Source organism: Callospermophilus lateralis, chromosome 1 (genome assembly GCF_048772815.1).
Source record: "Callospermophilus lateralis isolate mCalLat2 chromosome 1, mCalLat2.hap1, whole genome shotgun sequence".
NCBI lineage: Eukaryota > Metazoa > Chordata > Mammalia > Rodentia > Sciuridae > Callospermophilus > Callospermophilus lateralis.
In genome coordinates, this window is record NC_135305.1 from 54,067,745 (window position 1) to 54,094,407 (window position 26,663).

The window sequence follows — 26,663 nt, forward strand, 5'->3', positions numbered from 1 at the left end:
TATGAAGCCATATAACCCTAATACCAAAACCAAACAAGGACACATCAAGGAAATAAAACTACAAACCAATATCACTGATGAACATGGATGCAAAAATTCTTTAATAAAGAATTTTTATTAGTTATATTCAGAAGCACATTAAGAGGGGTTGTGTTTATGGTGGAACACTTACTTAGGACATATGATCCACTGGGTTTGATCCTCAGCACCACATTAAAAAGTAAACAAAATAAAGATATTATGTCCATCTATAACTAAAGATATTTTTAAAAAAATACATCAAGAAAGATAATACATCATGATCAATCCCAAGAATGTAAAATTCATTCAACATATGCAAATCAATAAATGTAATTCATTACTTAAGTAGAACTAAGGATAGGAATCATATGGTGATCTCAATAGATGCAGAAAAAGGCCTTTGATAAAATCCAGCAAAAAAATAAAGAAGGGGGGAAGATTGGATATCATAAATATATAGGGAAGGTCAGTGGAATAAAAAAAAAAAAGATTGAGAGGGAGGTATGAGGGATGGGAAAGAGGAGGAAATAATTTAATGAATTTAGTAAAACTGCATAATATGCATATATAAATATACCACAGAAAATATCACCTTTATGTATATGTAGAAAATGCCAATCAAAAATAAATCAACACGTGAAAGGAATGTCAATAGAGTAAAGTGAGGGAAATAGGGGGATGAAGTGGTGGGGGGGAAGGGGATTGGAATCAAATCCCATGCACGTATGATTTTGTCAAAATGAACTCATCTACTATATACAACGATAATGCTCTAGAAAACAAAATAAAACTAAGGATGTATTAGAGTGACTAAGTGCCTCTGGGTTTGACTCATAGTATCCACCCCCCAAAATTAGAACTTTCTAAGACATGAAATATTTTATGCTAAAACTGATTACCTTTTAAAAAAGATTGTGATAATAAAGAGTCCAATCTCCCTAAGAATAAGGAGGTCATGCAGTTGAACAATTATGAGTATGCAGACTTATTTTTAAAAGTTAGAATGGTTCCAGTATTTTTGTTAGCTTTTTCGCTGCTGTGACCAAAAGATCTGACAAGACCAACTTTAGAAGAGGAAAAGTTTGAGGGCTCACAGTTTAGAGGTCTCAATCCTTAGACAGCTGGCTCCATTCCTTGGGGTTCTATTTGAGGCTGAACCTCATGACAGATGGGTGTGGTGGAGGGAAGCAGTTCACATGATCAGGAAGCAGAGAGAGCCTAAACTCAGCTCACGAAATGTATTCCCTAAAGGTACACCCTCAATGACCCACCTCTTCCAGCCACATGCAGCAGCCTACAGTTACTACTCAGTTAATCCCAGTCAGGGGATTAATTCACTGATTGGATCAAGGCTGCCATGACCCAAGACATTTTACCTCTGAATGTTCTTGCACTGTCTCACACATGAACTTTGGGAGGGAATACATAAAATCTAAACCATAAGAGCAAGTTACATGATACATTTCTTAAAACTTAATTACAACTTAAACACATGCACATTTTTAGGAGAATAACCTCACACTCTCATTTGGAATACCATTATTATTTTTATCCCTGCAATTGAAGTCTTTTAATACAGTGACAATGAGCTTGTAAGGCACCATCCTAAGTATTCTGTAGAATATATGGAAGAAAACTTGCAGTTTGAAGTACTAAAAGTTCATATAACTATAGGAAAGTAAGGAAGTGTATACTTATTTAGCAGGATGCAGTTTATTATGTTATTTTCTAATTACAAATTTTCACTGACTCCCCATTACTCTTTAAAAAAGATCATTTGAGTATCATTGACCTAATTGAATGAGCAACATCAATATCTAGACACAGCATATTACCTCTACTTCAAAAGTGAAAAGGGCAAGAAGAAACCTCTTGCCATAGATCTGTGTATTCCTTATTCTTTGCTATTTTATAGGCTGCATAACCATTATGCATGCCATGGACAAGTATCTTTAAGGTCCATCAACTATCCTCTTATTTTTATTTCACAGATAAATGATAGCTATTCTTTCCACCTCTTCTCACCATTATTCCTGTTCAAAATGGCAAATTGAACAAGACAATAATTCTATAGAACTTTGCAACAAAGCAATTAGCTGATAACAAAAGAAAGAATGGGGGAAAAACCTATAGAAATGTATTAACATTTGGTTTGGAGAGAAAGCATAACATATATATTAATGAATTGATAAAGTTATTTTTAGGTATTTTATTGAGGAAGATAAAGTGAACACAAACTAATAACTTCTTAACTGCATTCAGTGTTAGGAAGAAAATAAATTTAGGTACTAAAATAGAGGAGGTAATGAAAGAGAAACAGAACACATGGATTACATTCATCGTTTCATGTCTCTGTGGAATTAGCTCAAGGTTTAAGATGGGCCTGAACCTATGAATTTTTGAAACTACAGGAGTTCTCAGTTGCAATGAATTAAAGAAGATAGAGGAAAGGAAATCATCTCAGGACAGACTTTCTTATTCAGAGGTTGTTTTTCACCAGACCTATTACTTAGGAACAAAATTTTAATAGTAATTACACTGATTAATGTGAGTTTCATCTTCTTGTTAGTACTTGTATTTAATCACTAGTAAATAATGAAAAATTGCAATAGTTTGTAAGGATAGAATCTGAATAATAAATTCCCAAGAAATTGGTAATAGATAACCTATCAATCATTTTCTGTCTATAATTTGTGTGGTATTAAGATAAATGGCTGGGCGTGGTGGCATATACCCGTAATTTCAGCAATTCAGAAGGCTGAGGCAGGAGTTTTGCAAGTGTGAGGCCAGCACCCAACAATTTAGCAAGACCCTGACTTAAAATAAAAACTAAAAAGGACTGGTCTTGTGGCTAGAGTACCCCTGGATTTAATCATTAGTACTGAAAGGAGATAGGGGAAGGGAGAGAAGTGTACACAGTGTCCAATTAAAAAAAAAAGTTATCATTCAAGAAATGTTTACTTTATTTCTACTATTCCAGGTATTGTGCTAGATAACAAATTGTAGATTGAAGAAAACAAGCATTGTCTTTGTCTTCATGAACTTTATGGCCAAGGAGGAAATACAACATACTTTAAATGAATATGGTCAGAAATGGTAGTTAATGCAAAGATGGCAGAGAACAGATTATCACAAGAGAATAACTAAGGAATATTATTTATTTTGGAGAGTTCAGGACTGTGAAGGATTTGAGATTTTTATCTGACTTTAAAAGTCTAATCTGCCATGGGTTTACTAAATGTTGTCAGAAGGCAAGAGTTTCCTGAGTTAGGGAAAAACAACTTCATTACTCACAGTACAGCATACATTATGAGCATTAATTTATTGTTTGTTGCTTTCCCAAGCCTCCAAATGTTATGGAAAAACATGATATGGACCCACAGGGATGGTATGTGTCTTGTGAGGTTGCATTGCTTGTAAAGAACCTTGAGCTTGGAGAAACTACCCCTTTTGTACTAAAAAGGGGTAGTAAGCAAACCAGCTTGCAGTCTACAGAAAGATATTACCTTATTTCTCAAGGTTTCTTGCTGCAAATAATAGAGTCACAATGGACTTGCTTTATGGGCATGCCATGCAAGAACATATTCAGGGATCACGTCCCTGCTTCTGCTTCTGTTCACGTCTTCTGCTTCTTCAGCAGAAAAGGAAGGCCAAAGAAGTTATCTCTGAGATAATTTCTTTTTTATATAATTTCAATAGGACAAAATTGGCATATAATAAACTGCATATAAAGTGTACAGTTTGATAAGCTTTGCCATGTATACAGCTCATCAAACCATCAAAACAGACCAGATCAATGAATATATCCACATTCTGCCCAATTTTTTTTTGTTGTCTCCCTTTGTAATTCCTGCCCCCATCTCTGCATCTCCCTCTACCTCCCCAGGCAAACATTCATCTGCTTTTCTTCATTGTATATTTTTATCTCCTAGAATTCTGTACAAACTGAATGATACAGTTTATATTATGTATGTTATTTGTCTATACTCTTACATGCACTTGTTTTTATTGAGGTTCATCTATATTGTAGTTGTTCTTACTGCTTGATCGTATTCCATTATGTGGTAATAGTACATGGTCTTTATACATTCCTCTGTGGATGACATTAGATTATTTCTGATTCTTTTCTCTTAAAAATTCTTTGAATGTTCATGTATTTGCTTTATGTGGACATATAGTGTTACTTCTATTGGATAAGTATCTGGGAATGGGATGGTATAACTATATGGTAGGTATATATTTAACATTTGAAGGAAATACCAAACTGTTACAAAATGATTATACAGTTTGTCCTTTCCGCCAAAAGTGTATTCTCTGATATTGTCATTGGATTTTTTTTCATGTTCTTATTTGCCAGTCATATACTTTCTTCAATGAAAGTCCCATTTTAAAAATTAGACTGTCTTATTACTGAGATATGAGAGATATTTATATATTCTAGATACAAATGCTCTGTATACTTATTATTGAGGAAGTTTTAGTAGTTTGTGTCTTTCAAGGAAACATTTCATGAAAGTTTTCTAATTTACTGCCATAGTTCTTCAAAATTTCCTTAATATCCTCTTATTGTCTGCAGAATATGTAATAAGGTCACCTCTCTTATGGCTCATATGGTTTACTTTTTTCCTCTCTTCTTAATCCATAAGGCTAGAAGTTTGCCAATGTTACTTATCTTCTTCAGATCCAGTTTTGGGTTTCAGTGTTTTTCTCTTTTATTGAAGTCTCTGCAAATATGCAGATATTTATTTTCTTTCTTCTGTTTTTCTTTGGGGTTTTTTTGCCCCCCTTTTTTCTAAAATGTTCTTAAAATGGAAGCATAAGTTATTGATTTGAGACATTTCTTCTTTTCACATGTAAATGCCTATATAAATTATCCCCCAAGTATTCCTTACAACTGATAGCCTACAGATTTTGCTGTTTTATTATAATTTTAATTCAGTTCAAAATAAATTAAGTTATTTATCCCTCTCCCTCCCACCTTCCTTTCCTCCTTCCTATGTCTTATGTCTCAAATATGTGAGAATTTGGGGGTATGTTTTTGTTATTCATTTCTAATCTAACACTATTTTGTTTAAAGAAGATATACAAGATATACTTTGTTTTGAAGCCCAAGTATTGTGAATCTCAGCATATATTTCACATATATATAAGAAAATATGTTTTTGATGTTTTGGATGAAGTATTGTATAAATGCATAGTCAGTCAATTGGGTTTTAGTTTTGTTCAATTTTCTGTATCCTGATTTTTTATGTACTTGTTTTATCAGTTATCAAGAGAAGAAATTGAAACCTTCAACTATAATTTGAGTTTGTCTATTTTTAATATAGATTAAGAATCAGCACGTATGTTCCATACAACAAATTTAATGCATCATCTGAAAGGAAAGTTACTGTTACTAGCATTATTTTATGAAGTATAATTAAAACATGTCTTTGATTATTTGGTGATATTGTGCTATTTATAACATCAGCTTCATATTCAAAAGAAATATTCATTTACTATATTTTATTGTTTTATCATTTATCTAACCCATGCTGTTGTTTTTCTTGGCAGCTTCCATGTTTTTGAAACAAGCCTTCGAAGGAGAATATCCCAAATTATTATGTCTTTATAATGACTTGTGGAAGCGTCTTCAACAATACAGTCCAAACATCCAAGGAAATTTTAATGCAAGTTTAACTCCAGACCTTTATGTTGACCTACAACATATGGAAGATGATATACAGGATATATTCATACCAAAAAAGTCAGACTATGAGTATGTTTCTCTAATTTGATCTGTTTGTTGGCATGTAAAGGATTTCTGTTTCTTATTTTTATTATGAATCAAAAATCGTGCATACACTAAGCTGCCAAATATTTGTAATGATTGTTATTTATTAATGTACTTTAACTTAAGACTTTTTTCTGAAGAAATCAAACTTCATCCTTAGGTGACCTTTCAGTTTTAAAATACAATATTAAATAGGATAATTGGAAATTATAAGTGAACATATGTGGTCATTGTTTTTTGTTTGTTTTAAATTTTTGTTTGTTTTTTTGTAGTTGTAGATGGACAGCATGCCTTTATTTTATTTGCTTATTTTTGTATGCCGTGCTAAGGATTAAACCCAGTGCCTCACATGTGCTAGGCAAGCCCTCTGCTACTGAGCCCCAGCCCCCCCCCATTGTTTATTAATTGATATTTTAATATATCTTAGTTATATCAGATTGCATTATTATGAGGAGTTAATGTTTGACCTGAGATCTAGATAATCTGAATAAGTGAATCATGAGAGACTTGGAGTAAGATTTTTGCAGGCAGATCAAACTTAGAGTTCTCAAATACACTAAAATGGAGAGGTTTAAGGAAGAGAAAGCAGCCAATACAGCTGAAGCACAGTAAATGAAGAAGAGAGGGGTGTAATACTAGGCCAGAGTAGAAGGGAAATAGGAGATCATGTGGGGCTTTATAGGCCATGCTAATGAGGTTGGATTTTATTCCAAAAAGTTACAAATCACTGATTTTAAACAGAGGAATGATATAAACTGATAATTGGTTTAAAATTAGCATATTGGCTTTTTTGTGGACAAGTAAGGGGGTGGTTAACACACAGGAGGAATAATGTTTCCTATTGAAACTATTTTGTTTTTCCAGAGAAAAGATGACAATGACTTTAAGTGACTTTAAATAGGATGAGCAGATAAGATGGTAAGAATTGATCAGATTGATCTAAGATGGGTTTTAAATCAAGATATAGTTTAGAGGACAAACCAATAGAATTTTCCGATAGGTTAGATTTGAGAGGAAAGGAGGAATTGAAGATATGACTACATAAGTTGGTAGAAGACTAGGATTGGAAAACTGGTTGTGTTGAATTTAGGTTTTGTTTGCAATTGCTGAACTGAAAATGCAAATAGAGTTATTGAAAATAATTAAGTATGAGTTAGGGCTAGAAATATGTACTGTCATGCATTGCTTAATGATGAGGCAAGTTCTGAGAACAGAATTATTAGGTGATTTCATTACTATGAGGACCTCATAGAGTGTACTTACACAAACCTAGATGGCATGAGTAAATCACACCACATGGCCTTTTGATAGTCAAGAAACAACATAAACCCAACATGTGTGTGGCTGCTGATGATATAACATAGGATACTATTTTATAGTAAACTTTATTTTCTTTTTTTAAGTAGAAGAAGTATACTCTAAAATATACATACAATATATATGATAAGTATAATAAATACATAACCAATAATGTAGTCATTTATTATTATTAGTTATACACTGTACATAATTGTATGTGCTGAGCTTTTTTAGGACCAGTAGTACAGTAGTTTTGTTTATACCAGAATCACTACAGACACATGAATAATACATTCCACTGTGATAATATGATAGCTATGGTGTCACTAGGTAATAGGAATTTTTCAGCTTCATTATAATTATATGTGACCACTGTCATATATGTGGTACACTATAAGTAAAATGTCTTCATGCAGCATGTGGTTATATTGGGGAGTTATAATCATAAGGATCTTTTTTAACATAACTGGAAAAGATTACATAGGGAAGATATATATAAAGAGCAAAGAGAATCCTTGCCTCATAAAGGCACTCCAGCATTTATAGATTGGGCAATGCAATGGCTCCTACAAAGGAGACTGAGGAAAAAAAAAAAAAAAGATGAGATAGAAGGACATATCAAAGTAATTTATAACCCCAAAGGAGGTGGGGTAGTCACCTGTGTGATGCTACTGAGAAGCTGAAGAATTTAAGGACTCAGAATAGACCATTGCTATAGCAAGATTTAGGCATTTGGAAACCTAAATGTGAAATAGTATTATTATTAATAATTAAAAAAGCATTATTAGAATTGATTATAAGAGAAAGGAAGATGGACTTCTAGAATGAGAACACAAAGGGCTCTGCTGAACTAGCCCTCTTTAAAGCTGGTGAAAAGTATAAGAAAGGAACCTAACCACAATAGCAAATAGCATCTATAAAGAAAAAGTCTTAAGAAAATTTGTTAAGAAAGGCTACAGTCCATAATATTTGAACCAAAGACTGTTCCCTCATTTCCCTTTCCATTCAATGAGATAAAGACTACTCTAGACTGCAGCCACCAAGAACATTGGGCTCCCTCTCTTCCCAGCTGCCAGCTGCAGGCTTTCTTCCTAGGAGGAGCAGGACCTCAGTGTTTATTCTCATGCCCTTAACTGCCTGTCACATAGGCTTACTCCAAGCTGAGTATGATTAAAAAGTAGAAGTCCCTTGTTTTGCCCAGTCCCCATTCAAGGAATGGCTCCCTGCACACATAGTGAGCTGAAAATACAGGGGCCCCACTAACCTATGCCTGGGCCTTTGAAGTTGTGATTTCCTGCCAGTAAATGCACAGTAAGAGCCACCACCACTTCCCCCGCCCCCCTTCCATCAAGTGTTCAGTTCCTGGATTAAGGAGGTTTCACTCAAAATTTAGCTTCCACTTTCTGCCTGGTCACCTTCAGAGCTTGGCAGAGGTTTTGCCTGGGGGAGAAGCAGGCAGTAAAACAGCTCCTGATCTTTTCCCAAAGTAGCTGTCTATATTCATAACAGCCTGGAAAAGTATAAGCCTAAGAGCACTCTCTAAAACCTAGGCAGTTGTAAAAGGCAATGGGAGGTGATTTGTAGATCTAGTGAAGATACAGACTAAATTATAGATTAGCTAGTCTTCAGGAGAGTTCCAGGGAACAGGACAACTAGGAGTCCTCCTGGAATTAGAATGAATATCAACTATGACCTTAGAAACTGTTCTGTCAAAAGAGCTACAGTTAAATTGTATTCATTTGTAGAGGAGTTTATGCCTACTGCATTGTTGAAAACTTAAGACAATCAATTAGTAGAGTTTAACATGAAAGTGTGTTCAGGAAAAGCAAGGTGAAGTCCCAGGGTGACTTCTCATACCCAAACCTATATCTCACTGAGGGAAAGTATCACAGGCTTAACACTATGGGAAAGAGAATTAAAATAATCCAGCAAGTCACTAAATAAATAAGGAAGTAGCAATAACAAGCCCCAAACCAGGAGATCAGTACCCAGAGTTGCTATATTATCTAAATTGTCCAGTTTCCAATAAAAGATTATGGAACATAAAGAAACATGAAAATTGACCTGCACATGAAAAATAAAACAAAAAACAAAACTCAAGGACACTGCCTGTGAGAGCAACTGGATGTTAGATTTAACAGAAAAAGATTTTGAAGTAGCTATTATAAAAGTGTTCAGAACTCAAGGAAAGCATGATTTAAAAGTGAGGAATATATGAGGACAACGTTGTATCACATAGAGGCTGCCAATTAGGAGAAATTATTTTTAAAAAATTAATGGAAATTATGGCATTGAAAAGCACAATAACTGAAATAGGAAACTGACCAGAGGAGGTCAACAATAGATTTGAATAGGCAGGAAAAAGAATTAGCTAACTCAAAGCTAGATCGATAGATATTATGCAAACCACAAAAACAGAAAAATAATGAAAAAATAATAATAAACAGAGCCTCAACAAAAGTGGGATACCTATAGCGATCTATGTGTAATGTGATTACCACAGGAGAGGAGAGAGAAAGGAGAAAGAAAAATATTCAAATAAATAATGACTGAAATCTTCCAAAATTTAATGAGAAGCAATAATCTACAATGTTCAGAAAGCTCAGCAAACTCCAAGTTGGATTAATGAAAAAGATCTACAAACATCAGTGTGAAAATGTCTCTTGATATTAAGGGGTTTGCAAGAATGCTTAATAGGAGCAACTTACTTTTTTTTTTTTTTTTTTGCGCAGCTTAAGGGCAGATTCAGAGACTATTTTACTAAGAGCTTTGAAATGAAGGTGAATTGGAAAAATCAGGATGCCAATTGAGAGCATCTTTGAGTGGATGGTAAAATTCATAAGACCTGTTAGGCTGATGAAAAATCTGGTAGGAAAAAGTCACATATCTCCAATCACAATAAGGTCAAAGAATGTGTTCTTTAGAGTAAAATCTACCCTTGTGGGAATGCAAAGCCTGACTCTTCTCCTTTTGAGTCATCTACTTTTTTTCTCTTTGTTGTCATTTTGTACTATTAACTTGTCATCTACTTGTTCTGCTCCTCTGTTTGGCAGACATAGCCAGGTATGGATTGACCTTTGTCAGGACTTTGCACTTGCTGTTCTCTCATAGAAAGCTCTTCCCCCGAAAAATCTGAGTAACTTGCTGCCTCTTTTCCTTTAGGTCTTTGCAGTAAACTTTTCCTTGCCATATCCTATCGAAAATTGAATGGGGGGTGCGGGGGGAAAAGACAAATCTATTCTCTGTCTTCCTTGCTTTATTTTTCCTGTAGCACTTATCAGTATCATATTCCATATTGAACTCATTAAATGTATTTGTTTTTGTGTCTCTTTCTTATGTAGAGGTATTCATACTTAATAAAAACTGTGCTCACTGCTATATTTCCTGCACCTATTAAATAAAGCTAAATATTATTAAGTAGAGACAATAATATTTGTGGGAAGAAGAGAGAAAAGGTGGGCTATATGAAAAGTTGTCCTCAGACTGGGACACCTTATAAATAAAACAGTTCAAAATTTGGAAGTTCTTTAGTAAAGCTAAAATAAAGATCATTATAAATGTAAACTTTCACATACAAAACAGGTAATTCTATCAAATACTGAACAGATTTTAGGAAAGTTACCTATATTGACATTGTAGTCAACAGGGATTCTGCAGCAGATTTGGAGAAAAGAGTGTTAACACTTATATTCAGGGGTCAGAATTTCTGCAGAATTGGAAAGATGCTTCTTAAGGACAATAGATAATAGGAGAAGAGATTTAAATAGATGACATGTAATTCAGTAAGAGGAGTGCCTTGAACAGATTTAGATACTAGCTCAACCTTGCTTCTAAGTGATCTTTGCATCTTTATCTGTTAGAGAGATTATAAAATTTGCACTTCACCTGTCCATTTTTCCACTTGACTATAAAACATTCTTTCATACATTTCTTCCCAGCACTTGTCAAAGTGCCTGGTGCATAGTATTCTCAGTAAATATGTGTTGAGTGAAATACTTATTGAATGAGAACGTATTAAGAGATAACTATGGAATTATGATGCAGGAGCCAAGAGTATTCTGACCTCTAGACCTGTCAGTGGACCAGAGGGTGAGAAAGAGAGAAAGCCAGGTTTCATATACATGAAGAACAGGTCAGATATTGTCACTGTTAACATTTAAGATAAAGAGGAATTTGCTCTTTAAACAAAAATTTTTGAAGAGCTGTTAGAAGGATCACAAATAGGAGATTTGAAAGTATCTTCAGTTTTCAATGAAAATATAATAGACTTAGATATTGTCAAAGGAAAGCTAATATCCAGTCATTTGGCTGCTAAATGAGAATATAGAAATTGTTGGAGACTGGAAATGTAAGGAGGAAAGAAATGTGTGTAGTAGATTAATTTTATTTTGTGAAGAATATTGTAAAACAAATTAGCTTAGAACTTCAATTGAGGTTATTTGTGTAATCATAGGACTTTCACAAATACTTTGCAGTTTGTCTTTGTTCTTTTTAGTAACACAAGAAGGGAAAACTGATAATAGTCTAGATATGTACCTTTTCCTCTCAGTGAACTTTATGGAAGATGATGACAGCTGTGAGTGAAAAGGGTTGAGCTAATGAGCAGGTCTCTGGAGATTTGCGCTCTTGTGTATGCTTGATACTCTATAAATAGGGCTTGGTAAGTAAAGGCATATTCTTCATTAGAATTAATAGATTCTTAAATATTATTATCTTAGTTTCAAGTGATAGATAATAGTAGGTACTGCTACATATTATATTACATTTATAGTTGGGTCTAATGCATAAATTAAAATATTTATGTGATCCTTAGTAAACATTTAATCACAAAATATATTTATACAATTATGTATTTATTTGTTTGTTTATTTATTAGTACCAAGGATTGAACCCAGAGGTACTTAACCACTAAGCCACATCCCCAGCCCTTTTTATTTAATTTTTTATTCTGAAACAGAGTCTCTCTAAGTTGCTTAGAGCCTCATTAAGTTGCTGACGCTGTCTTTGATTTTGGGATCCTCTAGCCTCAGCCTCCTCAGCCACTGGCATGGACCACCATACCTGGCTATTTATATATATATTAAAAAAATATTTTCTTTCTTTTTGCTAATATAGCTACTCTTATAGTAGATATATTTAAAAGGTATTTATTGCCTGATAACACTAGCATTTAGTATTGCATAATTTAAACTAATTTTTTAAAAATTTCATTTTCCACAGTCCAGAAAAGGCTTTGAAAGACTCACTACAACCCTATGAGGCTGCTTATCTCTCAAAATCCTTATCTCGACTCTTTGATCCTATCAACTTGGTTTTTCCTCCCAGTGGGCGAAATCCACCTTCCTCTGATGAACTTGATGGTATCATTAAAACTATAGCAAGGTATGTATTTTTTGTATAATGTCCTGCCTTAAGATGCCTGCCACATTTATTATTGATGTAACATGGCAGTGCATTTTGAATTTACCTCAAATTATTCAAGTAATTAGGTCTATAATTAAGAAGTCCTGCAGTGAATGAGTGTACACATAGCAAGTAGAGATTCCAATTAATGAAATTTATTCTAAAAATAGTCTATTATAATCTGTATCTTGCCAAAGTTGGAAAGCAGACCTAGCTTTTTCTATCATAGTAAATTCCTAATATCTCATGACAAAGTAAGAATAAAAATAATTTTACAAATTGAGAAACTGAAACATAACAGTTAGTGTTTTTTATCCTAAACCCAGAAAGTGCTTCATCGCAAAAACAGGGTTCTAATCCTCATTAGCCTACTTGTGTTTGCTATTTTAAGCTTTCTAAGTGAATGTGACAGCTTTTACAACTCTAAAAAGGGAAGGTATCCTAAGGGAGGTGCCACCTAAATGCTGGCAGGCAGTGTAATTATCCCTTAGCCTTTAGATGTGTGCATTTTAAAGTGATCCAGATTAGTTTGCAGTTGACACTATCAGTTCCTGTCACTGCTGACAGGTTGTTTTGAGAATAAGCCTGTACAATTAAAATGGACATTTTAAGAAGGAAAACTAGTGGCTGGTTATTATTGGTCCCAAGTGTAGAACTGTCTCAGTTATTTTAGACTATAAATTTGAAGATGGTGATTCTGAGGAATGGGAGAGTAAAACTAAAAAGCCACAGGTATTATACACATATCATCAGCTGCAAACACACCTATAAAGAGTCTAGATTGCCCAGTATCTTGGTCCTAAACCTCTTTGCTGTTATCTTAACTTGCTGGAGATTTGACTCTGTATTTTTTTTTATCCTAAGGTCTGTTACCTGTTCAGGGTGCAGGTAATAAAAATACAGTCCTTGATTCAACTTGAGCTCATAAACCTATTTATGTAAACATTAAAGAAGCATCTCTCCTATGCCAGTTACATCTTGACAGTGGTGGTATAATAAAAAAATAATCAGAACCTTGAAGAAGCATACTGATGCCAGTGTTTAATACAATTTTAAAGTGAACATTAATAAAATTATGTCTCAGTACTATATGAGAGAGCACTTTTTGTCACACATAATATGCACTAATATTGTTCCAATCTCCTTCTGTTTCTTTAAGAAGATAATCTGGGAAGTATCAACATTCGGTCTACTTCAGAGATAATTGCTTTTCTAGCTTGCTTGTATATGGGTTTTCATGCAGTTTTTAACTTTTAGTATTCTTTTCATGGTCTTTGTAAAAATTTCACTATTTTTGGTTAGTTGTGTTAGATGTCAAATTAATTAATTTTTAAAGATGAAAATAAACACAACAAGGAAATACTTAAAAGAATCCAAGTTTATAAAATTTCTATTTATAGCCATTATGCTTTTGATATGTTTTAAAAGCTGGTCTTTACAAAATAGCATGCATTGACATAATTTCTACAAAAACTGAATATCTTTATGTATCATGTGTAATTTATATTTTTAGACTATGTCCTTCCAAGGTCATCATTTCCATTCAAAAGCTGTCATTTCCTTGCAGATGTCTGTGATATGCAGTGCCTCTAATTGCACTTATCAGTATTTGCAAGAGTGCTGCTTTAAAAATCTGTACACAATTCACTCTGTTAATCACAGAGTGAACCCACACGTGATGTGCTTTTATTAATGGGAAACTGGTCATTAACAAAGCTATATCTCAAAGCACTTTTTCCTAATGCTGAATTTAGGCAGAGGTGGGGGATAAAACAATGTACCACTTCTTGGAAACAATCAGCAAAATGTATAAAAAGAAACACTGCGTTGCTTATTGGGCTTATTAGGCTTATATGTTGTGCTTTACTTTGTTGATGAACATATTTTGCTAATATTTAAAATTGTTTTTGTTTTCTGCAGTGAACTAAATGTTGCTGCTGTTGATGCAAACCTCACATTAGCTGTGGCAAAAAATGTGGCAAAGACCATTCAGTTATATGGTGTAAAATCAGAGCAGCTTGTAAGTAGTTCCCTTTTCTGTAAGCTTTAATGATTTTGTTTAAAAGTACTAATTACATAATACTTGACTAAACATAACTAACATCGTAAAAAATGAAGTAATCTATTTTTGCCAATATCTGAGTTGTTTAATTTGGTTCTGTAATGATTTTTAGGATAGCTTGTTGACAAGTTGACTGAAATAATTTGCATAAAATGATCCTTGGTGGTAACTGTACTTAGAGCCTTCCTACTTGTAGTTCCAACGGAAGGCCAAATTTTGTTTGCTATAACACAGTACTGTTTTCCATTAAATTCTTCTTGTTGTCTTGACAAATAATTTAGAGGCATTTTTTTTAAAACTTTGTTTATTAAAAACCAGCCATACAGAGAAATGGAAGTTCTTTGTAAGCAATTAGATGACTAATTTTTCTCTCAAACTTTGTTTATAGAAAATTTAATCTGGTTACTGAAAATGTCAGGGAAAAACGCCCTTATGAGATGGTTTCACTAGAGGAAAGAATCAGCATATGTATAGGAAATATCTTGCATTTTGGTGGTGGCAGGGGTGGGATAGAGGTTAGGCAGTAATATAATGGCAATATATTTGGTAGAATTATTGCAAAAGACTTTGAAAACAATCAAAATAATCTGAGAACGGTGGCGCATGCCTATAATCCCAACAACTCAGGAGGCTGAGGCAAAGGATTACAAAATTAAAGCCAGCCTCAGGAATTTAGAACTTACCTTAAGGTGTTGTATCTTAGTGGTAGAATACTCCTGAGTTCAATCCTCAGTACCAAGAAGAAAAGAAGAAAAAAAAAATCAAACCACATCAACTAACACACTTGAATTGATATTTTTGCTTAAATAGTCTGTGGCTCTAGGTTGCTTAGGCATATTTAACCTACAGTGATAAAGGTTGATGAAAAAATCATTAAGTTTTTCATTTTTTTAATAGAATTCTTACCTCCCCCCCAATTTTACTTTTCAACTTTCATTTTATTATATAAGGAAAGTCTTTAGTGAAAAAAATTACAAAAAAAAAAAAAGAAAGAAAGCATGTGCTTTATTTATTTATTTAGGTACTGGGGATTGAACCCAGGGGTGGCTTGCCTCTGACCTACATCGTTAGCCCTTTTTTTTTTTTTTTTAATTATTTTTTATTTTGAGAGAGGGTCTTGCTAAGTTGCTATGCCTTCACTAAGTTGCTGAGGCCGGCCTCAAACTTGAGATCCTCCTGTCTCAGTCTCAAGTGACTGGGATGGAGCTGGGTGGCTGGGATTGAGCTAGGAATATGGCTCAGTGGTAGAACACTTGCCTCTCATGCATGAGGCCCTGTATTGGGGCCCAGCACTGCAAAAAAGAAAGGATCAAGTGACTGGAATTATATGTGTGTACCATCATAGCTGGTATAATTTCAATTACATTTTGTGTTGTTTAGGCTGTTAATAACACCATTCCTGCTACTCCTCTATGTTTTAAAATTTGATGTGTTTTGTTCTTTGATCTTTCTATATTTTTACTCTTAAATATTTTTTTGGTGGTACTGGGAATTGAATCCAGGGCGTAGAGCCTCCCCCATGCTAGGCAAGCATTCTTCTACTAAGTTACATCCAGCCTTCATTATTCTTATTCTTTTAGAATAGTTTCACTAAAAACAGTTAGAGGAAATAGTCAAATACTAAGTATTTGGTTGAAGAAAGAAAGAAAACAGATTTTTAAGTAGAATAACAACTTGTATATAAATGGAAATGTTGACTCAAGATTTGGAATGGAAGCTAAATCTTTAAATAGGAGATTCCTTTTACAGTTGAAAAATTAAAGTCTCAAATATACCAGGTTGAAAAGTGACAGAAATCAGATTATTAATGGGACGTTTAGATAAAGGAAATCTAGAAATTTAAAGATAGGTATGCTTTCGAAGAGGGTGACTTGAAAATACAAGCTGAAATTAATTAATTAATTAATTTTTAGAGTTTTAAGGATATCAGTGACATGGAGAAATACTATATAACATTAAGTGGGAAAAGTATGGTACAAAACTGTGTGTGTTTTAGTCAGCTTTGCGTTGTAACGCCTGAAATTTAGAATGCCCAGCTATCTAGGCTCCAAAATTTATTTTCCTAAAAATTAGAAGTTTCCTACTGCCAAATACTTTAAAATACTTAATTATAGCTTTAATACGTATCAGGAGAAAGGCTCATGAGAGGATTTTCAAACTGCTTTTAACATTGTGGGTATAGTAGAGTATAACAAATAAATCACCTGTAAAGTACATTTATATTCTTATAATAACACATCAGAACTTATTTTTATCATTACATATATATTTTTCCCAAGACCTTTTCTGTTATTAATCATCAAAGACCAGTGTCATACAAACATAAATTTCTGTAAGAAGAAATCTTAAAATCCTTTCCTCCCTCCCTTCTTTATCCCTCTCTCCTTCCTTGCTTCCCTCCCTCCCTCCCTCCTTCCTTCCTTCCTTCCCTCCCTCCCTCCTTCCTTCCTTCCTTCCTTCCTTCCTTCCTTCCGTGGTGAATCTGAAGTGGTATCAGAGAGTAGGATAGACTCATTCCCTCCCCACACCAGGGATTGAACTTAGGGGCATTTTAACCACTGAGCCACATTCCCAGCCCTATTTTGTATTTTATTTAGACACAAGATCTTACTGAGTTGCTTAGCGCCTCACTTTTACTAAAGCTGGCTTTGAAATCAATGATCTTCCTGCCTCAGCCTCCTAGCCGCAGAGATAGATTTATTATTAAACACTGTATTCACTATAAATCAGTCATGGATTGTGCAAATCCATTAACATATATTATCTACATATTTTGTGATTTGCTTATTCACTTTACAAAATAACAGAGATCTGTAACTACTATTTCAATACATGCATAATATATATTATATATATCATAGTTTATTAACTTCTGTGCTCTTAATATATAGTTAGATGATAATTTAGTAGTTTAATTTTGAGATAAGAAGGGTTTAACACTGAATTCTCATGTGTGAATTCTAAGCAATAGGATATACATCCTCTAGTATGTATTTTTTAGGACGTGTCATGAATGTCAGCTTTCTAGGTGAATTTTTGTAAAAATTAAGAGCACTGGTTTTTGGACTCTCTCCATTTAAAAATTCTTATTCATTTGCCTTGACAGCAATTGGGAAGTTATAATCAATGTACTAAGTAGAATTTGGTATTCAGAACACATAGACATATAAACCATAGTGTTTTATGATTGAACTGAACAAATTATTTAATAGCAATGTATTGCTTATTTGTTTCTATAGTCTGAAATGTGCCTTACAGAAGAAAATAACACTAGACTTTATAATGGAAAGTTCAAATTTATGTTTTTCCTTGTCCTCGGTGTGTTAAAAAGAAATTAAAATTTCACTATATAAGGGAACTGTTAGTGCACCTTTATAATTTATGGGGATGTAAGCTTTTTTGGTAACAAAATTGTAGGTAAATAATAAGTATTCCTTTAAATAGTGAATTATTATATATTTTTCAGCAGTAACTATTACCTTGAGATTTTAAGGAATCTAGAATCAGTGTAAATATCAAATGTTATATGAACTATGAGAAAGTAAAATTGATATATAATTAGGTTGAAGACTGAAACAATAATAGGAGTGACTTTTTACAGAAGATTTCCATTTCAATACAAGTCAGTAGTTATAGACACTAGGGTTTTGTTTTAAGGCCTTATAAATATATACGTATTCTTTGTTTAATTTCATATGTAACTTGGAGACTTGGCATTCCCTTAATGGAAGAAAACTTGCATGTGTGTTATTTAAATACTCATGTAGAGACATATGAGTTCAATGTTTGTAGTTTTAAAAGAATTATTTAGTGGATATTTTAATGTCATCTACATGAATACCTCTTCATGTAATATGGTAATGACTTATGTTGTTCACATTCAAATAAATAAAAGATCAAAGGAAATACGAAAATCTTGGAATAGTTTTTATATTATATTTTTATGTTATAAAAATAAATTATATAAATAATAGTTTTGTTATAATAGTTTTTACATTATTTATAAATAAAATATAAGTATGTTCTCTTGGACTAAATATGCACTTAGCTATAATACAAACATGCTGGACCCTTTGGGTTAACTACCCTCTTGATCCTTTAGCTAGCCCTCTTTCATACTCTGTTTTACATTAGACTTATTTTAGTTCCCTCCCTTTAAGATAGCTTTATGACTTACGTCCTAGACACAAAGTAGCTTGATTTTCTGGAGGCTGTTCCAGGTCAGTGGTAGATGTATTGTCAGGCTTGTCTAAAAGTCAGTAGGCTCTATTGATGACAGAGAGCAGTGCTACACAATGGTGATTCTCATCATAAAATACTTCCATGAGAAAGCAAAAAAGTCAGAGTTTTCAGTTAAAAACTGTTAATGTCTATATTAGTTATCTGCTGCCACAGAATACTGTGTAACTAGCAGCCAGTTAGTATTTATTGATCGCGCTTTGCTGGTCAGAGGGATTATAGCCATGTGGCTTTGCTGACCTTGGCTAAGTTTGCTCATATGTTGGCTGGCTGCTGATCTAGAGCCTTAACCATAATTAAGATTATGTTCTGTATGTTTATAATCCTACAGCCAGCTCTCCTGGGCTTGACCTTACAGTAAAGGCAGAGGCACAGGAGAGAAAGTATCTCCATTAAGTTTGGTTCACCAAAACAGCTCAACCACAGTACCAAATTAAATAGCAAATAGAGATGCAAGGAAAGGTGAAGGATTGGGGCTAATTATTCCATCTATCACAAAGCCAAATTGGAATGTGGCAACTACCAAAAAAGAGAGCTTGTGAACTTTACTTTTTATTCCCAAAGTTAAATAATCTTGTTATTTGAATCCTAACCAACTTGTATTTGTTTTTGTGTCATTTGGCTACTAGCTTCAGAGTCACAGAAGAGAAAAATTCATTGCTATAGTAATTTCATAATTTTGTTTTGTTTGTTTTTTACTTAATGATTTTAATTCATGTTAATATTATATTTTTTAATTGAGTTTTTATTGTTTTTGTTGTTGTTATTGAAGCTGTAGTTGCTCTGTTGCCTGGGCTGCCCTCCAGCTCCTGGGCTCAAGTGATCCTCCTGCTTTTGCCTCCCAAGTAGCTGTATAGCTGGGACTACCAGGCATGCACCACTACACCCGACTGTTAGCCTTTGTCTGAACTACTAGGACTTCATTTAATGATACTGTATGTGTTGACCCCTTATCACATTCCTTAATTTTTGTTATTCCTGAACTTGTTTCATTACCACAACTAAATAATATTCAAAAAATATTTTCCATCATCTATTTTCCCTGCCTTTCTTATTAAAAATATTTCTATTAATTTTTTCCATTTTTCCAAAACTTGCAGTTTCTTTCGTCTATGAGTGAAATAAATCTTCCATACTCATGGAAAGACTTGAAAAAGAATTGAACAATTAGATATTGCCCTGTAATTTTTCACTGCCATGTTAGCACTTGATGCAATCAAGATAATTTGATAAATAAGTTATTCAATTTTTCTAAGTGTTCTCATTGAGACAATTTGTCTGAATTACCTAGTCAATTTTTCACAGGAAGTGGAAATCTTAACATTGTAGAGCTGTTACATCCCCCGCCTTCTTTATTTATTTGTTTGTGTGCTTATTTTTTCATTTATTTGTTTGTTTGTTTTTGCACCAGAGATTGAACCCAGGGGTCTTAACCACAGAGCCACCTCCCCAGCCCTTTTTATTTTTCATTTTGAAGCAGAGTCTACTTAAGTTAGTTCCTCACTAAGTTGCTGAGGAAGGCCTTGAACTTGGATCTTCCTGCCTCAGTCTTTCAAGTCTTACTGAGATTACAGGCATATACCATCATACCTGGCTGTTACATCTTTTCAAGGATATTAGTGATCAAATAGAGCTTTTAATACTACCCGTTCTCAAGTATAGAATATGATTTAATTCCCTCATGGATAATTCAAAGTTATAACAAAGTATATTCCTGGAAGAAAAAGTTATCAGCAGTTAGCCAAGATTAGGCTGTGCTTCACTATGAGTAGCCTCTACTACCCTAGCATAGCCGACACATAGATGCATATAACAATAAAGGTGTAGCCATACTCACAAATAAGGTCTAAAGAAAACCTGCATTTACTAGATAAGGCTGCTATAGGTATGGACTTGCTACATGAGGCAAGATTGCCTTGCAAATGGAGCCAAGACCTAACATGTTTTGGTTGGGTCTGCAGTGTACCAGTGTGACTAGATATCTCTGTTGCTAGCATTACACAAGGCTCTGAATTGAGAATTACAATAGGAATGATGGGGAGGGATATATGAGTAAAGATGCCTCTATAAACCCCAGATATTAAGGACAAACTGACAGAGAACACAAGAAATACTAGCTTTGAAGAAAAATTAGGATACAAAGTTAAATTCAGTATATTCAAATTTAAAAGTGGTTATTTACATCTTAAAAGATATTAATTGTCTTAGATTATAATTAACTTCATCAGTTAATAGCATACTTTTGGGCAACTGACTTTTATTCAGCTCACCAGTATGAAGTTGTGCCTATTTAGAGTTTTCTCAGATATAGCTAACAATAATAAAATGGTGACATATAGAAAAATTCTCTCTGTGATAAGAACCAAGAAAATAATTTCTTCCTCTCTGGGAACATATTTTTCTCATTTTTCAATGTGTTAGGACATGAAGTGTTAGTCTAGCAGATCAGTGTATAGGTTTTATGGGATCTTTGAATCCCAGGAATTATAAATGTTATATGATGTGTAAATTTTTACCTGGGAAATTGCTGCAACAGATTTCAAAGAAGCCTGTGATGCCTACTGTCACAATACCTGAAAAATATCTGGAAAATCCTCCTAAATATTTAGAAACTAAATGGGTCAAAGAGAGGATTGGAAAAAAAAAAACTTTGTTAAGATACAATTTTGCATACCATAAAATTCACACATTTGAAAAAAAAATTTAATTGTGATAAAATGCACATGTTACAGTTTACCACCTAGCCAGTTGTAGTAATACACATCAAATACACATCAGTCCCAGATTCTCTGGAGACTGAGGTAGGAGGATTACTGGAGCCCTTAAGTTTGTGGCCAGTCTGGGAAATATGGACCCTACTTTAAAAAAAAAAAAAAATCCCCATCTCAATTGGTTTTAAGTGGACAGTTAATATACTCACATTGTTATGTAACTTATGTGTTCTGGTTACTAACTTGTCTGAGTTCAGTGAGACAGAACATACTCATATGCAATATATTGTGTAGAATGAATTAATTACTTAGAGATAAACAGCAAGGGACAACAGAAGCTTAGGATTCTTGGTAAACCAGTCCTCCAAGGATGAAGTCTCAATTGCATGTGTCCTACTTGCACCATGGATAAGGGCCTCTAAAGCATTTTATACCTCAGGGTCACTTGAAAAGATGGAAAATTTTAAAAAATATTTCGAACTACCTAAAAATGAAACATACCAACATTGATAGAATCTAGTTAACTCAGTAAGGTTCAGAGCATTAAATCCTCATATTGGGAAGAAAAAGGTCTTAACTTAATGATTTCATAATTTTTCACATAATGAATTAGAAAGGAAAGTAGTTGGGAATGTAGCACAGTATAGCACTGGCCTAGCACGCATGGAGACCCTGAATTCAATTCCCAGGCCTTCCCCCACCAAAAAAATAGAGAGAGCAAATTAAACCCATAACAGGTTGAAGGAGGGAAGTAATAAAATGAGAATAGAAATCAATCAAATTGAAAACACAAAACCAATAGAGAAGATCAATGAAACAAAAATCTTATTTTAGAATTATAAATTAACTTCAGTGAAATTATTGTACTTAAAGTGTATAACCCGCCACACTATTTCTATTTATCATCTACAAACAGAAAATACAATTTGTTTTTGAAAATGCTTTAATGGCAGCAAAACATCAAAGTCTTAGGAATAATTTGACAAAATATGGGTGGGCTTCTACACTGAAAACTATACAATATTACTGAGAAAAATAAGAATTAGATAAGTGATGTTGTATATCCTATTCATGCCTTAGATGATTCAATATTACAAAGATATCAATTCTTGTGAAATTAATATGTAGATTTGATATAATTTCCATAAAAATCCTAACAGATTTTCTTTTACAGAAATTGATAAGGTGATTCTAAGTTTACTATGGAAATGCAAAATGTCAAGAATAACAAAGACACGTTTAAGAGGAACATTGTAGGAAGATTTGATATTCTAGCTAATAAACTTTATTTAAAGTATTAGTGCCAGTGTAGAGGGATAGAACATTGAAAGAGAAAATAGCCCCACACATAAGTAGTTACTTACTGTATGACAATAATGGTACTGAAGAATAGTGAAGAAAGGATATCTAGAAAGTCTCCTAGATATAATAAACTAATCTTAGGATAAAAAAACTGAAAAAGGACACAGATTAGAAATTAAAATGTGGGAATGCCTTCTGTATTCTTCCTTAGTTTCTTCAAACAACCACCTTTCCACAGTTTAAATAACCCAAAACTTCTAAAATAAATTTTGTAAAACTAAATATGTTATATGTCCTGGAAGTCTGGGGAAAATAAAGGAATAAAATGTGTATGTAGAAGGGTATGTGTGCCAGAAGAAATTCTTTTCTGTTTTCTAGGTTCTTTTGTAAATTCCAAACATATGTTAGAACTATCCTTGCTAAGAATTTGATTTAGTCAGGAGATTGAATTTCTAACTGTAATCATTCTAGTTGAACTTCAGAGATTAACAATAATGACAAGTTTTGTGCTCTGAGAAATTCAGATCCCCTTACTTCATCTCTTATGCATCCAAATAACTTTTAAAAATTATCAGGAGAAATATTTGTATGTACTGATTTGGAAAAGTCTAAGATGTATTATTAGGTTAGAAAAAAAAGATCAGAATAAACAGTAGTCCCACTTGTAAGTAAATTAAATATATAAATAAATGCTGTTTTATGCTTTTCCTTTTTTACCCCCTCCAGAAGGTCACATAAGAAACTATTAGTATATGACACTGTGGAGAATGAGACTTATGATATGGAGATTTTTTTGTGTGTGTGCCTTTTAGTTTTGTTTCAGTTTAAACTAGATGTAGGTTTTAGAGGAAGAAATAGCCAGGTGTGGTGGGCTACTTGGGATGCTGAGGTCAGGAAGATGCAAATTCTAATCAAGTTTTGGCAACTTAACAAGACTGTGTTTCAATATAAAAAAATGAAAAGGACTAGGGATGTAGCTCAGTGGTAAAGTGCCCTGGGTTCAATCCCCTTCCCCCTTAATACCACCAAAAAAAAAAGAAAAGAAAAAAAAAAAAGAAAAGAAAAAGAAGAAATACTTTAATTAGTACCCAGAGAGGTTGATCATACTGAATGGGAAATTAAGTACCAGTGGCTTACAAGCCAACAGGAGTCTGATAGATGATGAATTAATTTGCTTGGACTTTGGTTATATCACCAGATCTTCCAGATTTGGGGACTACTTCTTCACCTTTCCCTACATGTCTGGATTCTTAGAAACTGACAGACTAAAGACTAATTGTTCTTGCTTTCCCAGAGTTCCTTGTGACCCAGTCTGTATTCCTGAAACTATATGACTTTAACCCTCAATCATGCTAGCCCTTGCCTTTATTCTGAACAATAGGGAAAACTTTAATGATTGGATTTAGAAGGAGAAATCTAACTCAAAGAGGAAGTATTGAATGGAAGAATTAATATCCCAAAAAATTGACCAACATGTAGGTAAATCTAAGCTTTAATTTCTTAAAACAAAACTAATAATGGCTGATATGGAACATAGAAATAGGGTTGAAATAAAATACAGGTCCACATTAAGGTGTCATGAATTTTAAAACTTCCTAAAATACTTTCAAAAACTTTTTATTCTTTTTAGTTATACATAACAGTAGAATGTATTTTGACATATTATACATACATGGAGTATAACGTCCCATTCTTGTGGCTGTACATGATGTGCAGTTACACTGGTTCTGTATTTATATATGAACATAGGAAAGTTATGTCCAATTTATTCTATTGACTACCCTTTCCTTCATTCCCCTTTCTCTAAAATATTTGTATTATTTAAAAGGATTATGAAGTCATAAGTACTTGAACTTAGGTTGATTGTTAATTTTTAACAATTTAATTATGACCTGAGATAATAAAAATAGAATGTATAACTTCTAAATAGTTTGGTGGCAAAAGGGATAAAAAGAAATCTATCAGTACAATAAAAGGCTGAAAAGAAGGCAGAATAAAAGAATAAAAGTAAAATGATATATAGAAAGTTCATAATAAGGTGGTAAAATAAGTCTAAATGCATCATGCATCGTATTAAATATAAACAACTGGCCACTGACATTCAGATAGAAAATATGAATAAATTTAGCTTTGTGGAACATACCTAAAATATAAGGACAAATAGGGGATGAAAGTAAATAAATGGAGAAATATATTTCAGACAAATATTAATCAGAAAAACACTGACATAACTATATTACCATCAGATAAAACTGACCTTAAGGCAAAGACATTAGGGATTGGGGAAGGTCGCATGCTGAGAAAAGAAATAGTGTACTGAGAAGGCATAAGAATTATCATTGATATCAAAACCTCAGATTAATAATGCAAAAGTAGATACAATTACAGAGAGAAATTTACAAATCCTTTATAAAAATGGGAGGTTGTGATAGTGAGTGGGGTCACTCAGGCCACAGTAGAATGATAAATCTTTAGACCTATCCTCTTGAGACTTTCTTAGGCAGTTATAGTAATTTATGGAAATCACAAACATGGTGTGACAAATATAATAGTGACATAGTTTGAAAAATAGATTTTTTATATTTTTAGAGAAACAGTTGCTCTCAGGTAATTAACCTTTTTATTTTTTTCTAAACATTGCTATTAAGATTGATTTCTGGATAAAACTTAATTAACTTGGAGTTCAGTAATACGCTTTGTAGTTTTGACTTAAATTGAAATTTATTTATATATAAAGAAAGTAATAATTGCTGGATGTGATTGTACATACATGAAATCCCAGCTACTCAACAGGCTACACAGGAGTATTGCTTAAGCCTAGAAGTTTGAGACTGACTGAGCAACATAGGGTGATCTCCATCGCACATATGAACTTGCGTGCCCGCTTTCTCTCTCTCTCTCTCTCTCTCTCTCTCTCTCTCTCTCTCTCTCTCTCTCTCTCTCCCCCTCCCCCGCCCCAGAGATTGAACCCAGAAGTACCTAACCACTTAGCCATAGTCCCAGGCCCCCGCCCCCCCCCTTTTTTTTTGAGACAAGGTCTTGCTAAGTTGCTTAGGACCTTGCTTAGTTGCTAAGGCTGACCTCAAACTTATAATCCTCCTGCCTCAGCCTCCCAAGCCACTGGGAGTGCTTATAGGTGTGCTTATAGGTGTGCACTGCCACACCCAGCCCCATCTCTTTATAAAAAAGGAATAATGCATGCTACAAAATTGTGTTGATTAACATAGGCCTTAATAATAAGATATAATGATTTTAAGTGTTTAGTAGCAATGAGAGTAACAAACTTTCTTATCCTTTGAAAGTTCTATAGTTTGAAATTTAACCTGTATTATACTCAAGTTACTATAAACCACAGGTCTTATTCTCTGTATTTTTTGTTGATTTATAAATTAATAGCCTTCATTATTCAAAAATGGGGAAAACTCTTTATATATCTCATGGTAAATAGTTCTTATTCAAAGAAATAAAAATATGCAGACTTGTGACTGTAATTAACAAGGCCAACATTAAAAAGCCTGTGATTGGTCATGAGTAGGTGGTAAATCCATGGGCTGTATCAAAACTTAAGGGTATTGGAAGGAAAATAAAGTCAAAGCTTTTGGGGAGTATCATATTAAATGATCTGTTTTTAGGAAGTTGTTTGCTTCCCCACCCAGCATTAGTGCCAGGTGGAAATTTTCACTTGAAGGACAGGAACCTGGAGATGTAAAGGAAGTTAAAGAGAAAGATAGGTTGTTAGAATATCTCAGCAGCAGGTTGTCTGAGCAGAAAGCTGTATTTCATTCCTGTGTGCTATTCTTGCTCATCTCTTATGTAAAAACAAGATTTAATTTTGCTTCCTGCTTCTTTTTTA

General features: G+C 33.5%; 1 protein-coding gene across 4 annotated transcripts in view; it reads left to right on the forward strand.

The window, feature by feature from the left end:
- Cog5 (component of oligomeric golgi complex 5) overlaps positions 1-26,663 on the forward strand; it is a 356,605-nt gene that overhangs the window by 233,473 nt on the left and 96,469 nt on the right. For all 4 annotated transcript variants that reach the window (XM_076834507.1, XM_076834478.1, XM_076834497.2 and 1 more), the window contains exons 12-14: positions 5,575-5,779; positions 12,314-12,475; positions 14,417-14,516. In XM_076834507.1, the coding sequence (XP_076690622.1) occupies positions 5,575-5,779; positions 12,314-12,475; positions 14,417-14,516 (467 nt within the window). The remainder of the gene's footprint in view (positions 1-5,574; positions 5,780-12,313; positions 12,476-14,416; positions 14,517-26,663) is intronic.